Source organism: Mytilus californianus, unplaced genomic scaffold, assembly GCF_021869535.1.
Source record: "Mytilus californianus isolate M0D057914Y unplaced genomic scaffold, xbMytCali1.0.p SCAF_1, whole genome shotgun sequence".
NCBI classification, from domain to species: Eukaryota; Metazoa; Mollusca; class Bivalvia; order Mytilida; family Mytilidae; genus Mytilus; species Mytilus californianus.
In genome coordinates, this window is record NW_026262581.1 from 13172058 (window position 1) to 13176782 (window position 4725).

General features: G+C 33.8%; 1 protein-coding gene across 1 annotated transcript; it reads right to left on the minus strand.

The window, feature by feature from the left end:
- Positions 1 to 2363: 2363 nt before the first annotated feature.
- LOC127735665 (uncharacterized) lies at positions 2364 to 4409 on the minus strand. Its single transcript, XM_052246305.1, has one exon. The coding sequence runs from the start codon at positions 4407 to 4409 to the stop codon at positions 2364 to 2366; it is 2046 nt and encodes a 681-aa protein (XP_052102265.1).
- Positions 4410 to 4725: the final 316 nt, after the last annotated feature.

The window sequence follows — 4725 nt, forward strand, 5'->3', positions numbered from 1 at the left end:
ATATATTCCACTGGGTTAAAATTCTAAAAATGCCGTTTAACTTTTTAGTGTACTTATTCAAAGTCAGGAACAGTATTGGGCGTTGTCTTTATTTATCATGCTATTTGTCATTTTGTTGATAGTCTCTGTTAAATTTATCTGTAAAATTTTCCATACGATTTAGAGTTTGCAAAATGGTGTAGATACTATGTTTTGATCAAGACAGTACGTTGATATCTAAATTACTTATTGGGCTTTTTGTGTAATTGGATTTCTGTCTCATCGATGTATTATTATTTACCTATCTTTTATTCATTTCCTATATGAAATAAAACGCATACAAAATTATGAATGTGGTTTGATTTTTTTCACATTTCAAGTTAATACTGTTGACCTCATTATTAATGAATAAATATAACAATTTTCTCGTGATATGGCCGTTTTTCTTAGCAGGTACTTTGTTTCAAATTCGCGCAACCGGAATTATGACGTGATATGGCCGATTTTCTTAGCAGGTACTCTGTTTCAAATTCGCGCAACTTGAATTATGACGTCAGTGGATGTGACTACATTTAACTCGACGTCGCGAAATATAATCGTTCTTATTAGAAACTTCGCGAAATTACAACGTTCTGATTAACAACGTCGCGAAAACAACACGAAAAGATTTGAAAACGTTATTATCTGCCCCTGCTACTGTATCGTATTCCCTTAAGTTCATGTGTTGTTCGTTGTTGCCTTTACTTCTGCGGAGCTGGATATTGGTGGTTGAAATGCCTAGTCTGTTGAAAAGAGCAGAATTTTTGGCGAATCCTGTTATGCATTTGAACTATTATTTTATGTTTTTTTAATCACTCTGTAATGTTTATGTCATGTTGTTATTAATGTCATGCTCTTAATGGGCCCTTTAATTTGGAAAAATAAAAATATTGTATTTGTATTTGTATTGTAATTGGTATTGGTATTGGTATTGGTATTGGTATTGGTATTGGTATTGGTTTGTATTGTATTGTATTGTACTGTACTGTACTGTACTGTACTGTACTGTACTGTATTGTATTGTATTGTATTGTATTGTATTGTATTGTATTGTATTGTATTGTATTGTATTGTATTGTATTGTATTGTATTGTATTGTATTGTATTGTATTGTATTGTATTGTATTGTATTGTATTGTATTGTATTGTATTGTTATCCCTTTTTAATATTGTATAAATTCTTCTACTCGAAAAATAAACTGATTTTCCTATGTTTTGGTAGCTCATTGAATAACTAAAATAGATACAGTTATGTTTACTTCATGTGCTTGGTTCTTGTGTTGTTCTATTGCACCACTGTCTCAGGTTATGGGGACGGTTGGGCGCCATCAAACTAGTTTAACCCCGCCACATTCTGTACGTGCCTGTCCCAAGTCAGGAGCCTGTAATTCAGTGGTTTTCGTTCGTTGGTGTAATAGAAAAACGAAGGAAATGGGGTATTTGTTTTTCGTGCATTGTTTTGTACATGAATCAGGCCTTTATTTTACTCATTTGAAATGTTTTTTATCTGTCATTTCGGGACCTTTTTAAGCTGACTATGCGGTATGTGTTTTGCTCTATGTTGTAGGCCGTACGGTGACCTATAGTTGTTTACTTCAGTCGTTTGGTATCTGGTTGAGAGTTGTCTCATTGGCAATCATACCACATCTTCTTACTTTATATTTACATCTAGAAATTGTCATAGAGGGTCGGTTCAGACAGAAGCAATGAGGTGATTTTCCCAGTGTGCCCTTTCAAGACCGAATTGTTACATTTGACATAGACACACAATACATTTGGAACAAATACTCTGTTACTGAAAAAGGTGTTTTTGAAAATTATGAGAGGAACAAAATAAACCATTTAAAGATATCAGTGCCGAGCTACTTATTTATACTGAAGCTATAACACGTCATGATGTCTTAATCTACCAAATTTTAAAAGAAAGAGATATTTTGTGCAATTTCGAATTTATGTCATGTCACTTTCCTTCACAATACGTGCTTCATTTAGGGGGATAAAAAATAAGTTGATATAATTGTAGCAATATTTTGCTGCAGTATAAAAACAATATTAGACCAATGTCAGAAAACTATCAAATTAGTGTATTTTTCTGACATTCACCTAGTATTTTAATATAATGTATCTTATAGATATAAGAAGATGTGGTATGAGTGCCAATGAGACAACTCTCCATCCAAGTCAAAATTTATAAAAGTAAACCATTATAAGTCTTAGTATGTATCTTAGTAGCTTCTTGATTTTGACGTGACCATTTAAAGTTTGTTTGTCAGGAATTTCAACAGAGAAATTTTAGTATTGAGCATCTCCTTGTATTGGATTAAAAATGTTATCGAGTCTATATACTAGTATTTATTCTTTTGTGTGATATAAAGAAATGTTTTTGTCCATGCAATAATGAAAGTTAAATCTTTATCGTCAATAAAGTCTCTCTGGTATAGACTTTCATATGCCTCTTTCATACTGTCAAAACTACTGTTTGATAGCAAGTCGACCAACTGAAGGCTCTTTTCGTACAAACTGAACTCTCCATTAAAGTCAGCAATAATTGTATGGGCAGTTCTTTGGTGGTTAACATAAGCTTTGGCGAACACCAAAGACAGACCAGTCTTGTGAAAAAAGTAGTCTGCTATATAGCTTCTCCATATATCACTTACCCGTCCATTTACACTTAAAGGCAATGCCATGTACATAAACGCATGTGGAAACCACATTGTTGCCTGAGCATTAAAGGGTGCATATTTGTTCTTTGGTAAAACAATGTATCTTTCAGTAGTGAAATTGAAAGGGAAGTCATGTGTGAGACGATATATAGCATCAACATCTGCTTGACCATTAGCTAGTGACTGTATTACACCAAGATTAATTCGTTTGTCTATTTCACAGACTTCTGGGAATGTCTTCTTGTCTTTTATGCTTTGCAATGGAAACCCTCTCGGCCAAACACGAATATGCGGCTGAACAAAATACGGATAGGGATTAAAAAGATTGGTACCCATCTCTTTACAGCTTTTTGCATATTTTGCAGAATCAAAATCGCTCAAGTCTACAATCCCTTCGTTATCGTCATCGAAATCCCATATGACTTTAGCTTTATGTTGAATAGCATATATATATCCTATGTTTTTTCGTCCAAAATGTCTTAAGGGTATAACGTCCGAAAGCATAGGGTATAAAAGTTGCTGCTCTTGCACAGAAAGATATTTAATTTTCTCTTTATTGTCTTTGGTAATATTTGTTACGAAGATATTTTTTGATGGCGTGATGACATCAGCCACAATAACAAGACACCAATTGGACAACTTTGAAATGGAGTGAATGGCTTTTGTCGGAGGAAATATTGTTGTTACCACAGCCCAATTATCACAGGTACTAAAATTGTCGTGATATGCCAAAGCCATGTTGTTCGGTTCGAAAGTAGAGGAAAGAGTTCTTACCACTTTCCCGGTGAAACTTAATCCGGTAACAGAACCAATACTAGATACTTTTGAAGCAGATGTATTATTTTCATTATAATTTTGTAACTGTTGCATTCCGTCAACTGAGGTTTTGTGAATGACTAGTTTTTTCTCGCAAAGGTTTGACTTTATTGATTTCATATTAAGAAATGGACGTTTACCGAATGATGTTTGAATCATTCTTCTATTGTCACCATGCAAGTAAATGTCTGTATAATCAGAGAGCCACGCGCCAAGTGATGTTCCTCCATAGTTTGTATCGATTAGCATACCTTTCGAGCAGTTTGTGCTATGACAGTAACGCCTATTTGATACTCTTGTAATAATAGTTTTCCCAAAGACAACAAAATACTCATCTATTCTTACTGATTTTGAAATTTTCTTGCCAGTTCCATGCTTCCAGCCGTAATACAAATTAACAGATTTTACATCGTTTAACCTTTCAAATATCCGAGGTACACACAGAAAAGCATCATCGTCTATTTTTGCACCAAGTAAAGCATCTGGAAAATTTTTATGAATATGTTTTATCCACGTGTACAATTTTTTTCCAAATTTAAAAGCTCGTCCTGTATCCGTTATATTTAAAAAGAGGATATCTTGATAAATATTATTTTCCTTTAATGTGTCTTTTGTTGCCTGATCAAGTAGAAATTTATATGTTATTCGAAACGGCAGGTCATTTTTCATTTTAATCATGGTATTAATCCACGTGTTTCTCGAGGCTTCTCTAAAATTATTATTTAGTGGGACACTAAGTATTCCCATAACCAAGTGAGGACGACGGTCATATCCTTTGTGACCACTTGTCGTTATAACCTGGTTTAGTGTGTGTCGTGGTCTGTTTAAGTTTGGTAAGAACTTCAATGAAAGACTGACGAGAAATAAGGACAAAATTATCTTCTTTTGATGTTGCCTTGCACTGGAAAACATCCTGCTTAAAAATACCCTTCTTTTAAATAAACATCTGAAAAAAAAATGAAATGAACGTTTTAAACAAAAAGGATATTTCCTTTAGTTGTCAATAGGTAAGGAATATCAGGGAGGGTTTGACAGATGAAGAGATAAGCCATTTCATGGACTTTGTTATGAGTCCATTCATAATGACGGATTCACCATACGGAGAGACACATCTCAAAATTTCATCAGGGGAGGTGTTTCGTGTACCAAAACTATATTGAACAGTATGACAACTCGTGTTATTGAACAGTTTGAATCCTATTGTAAAGATACACATTTTGGTACAACA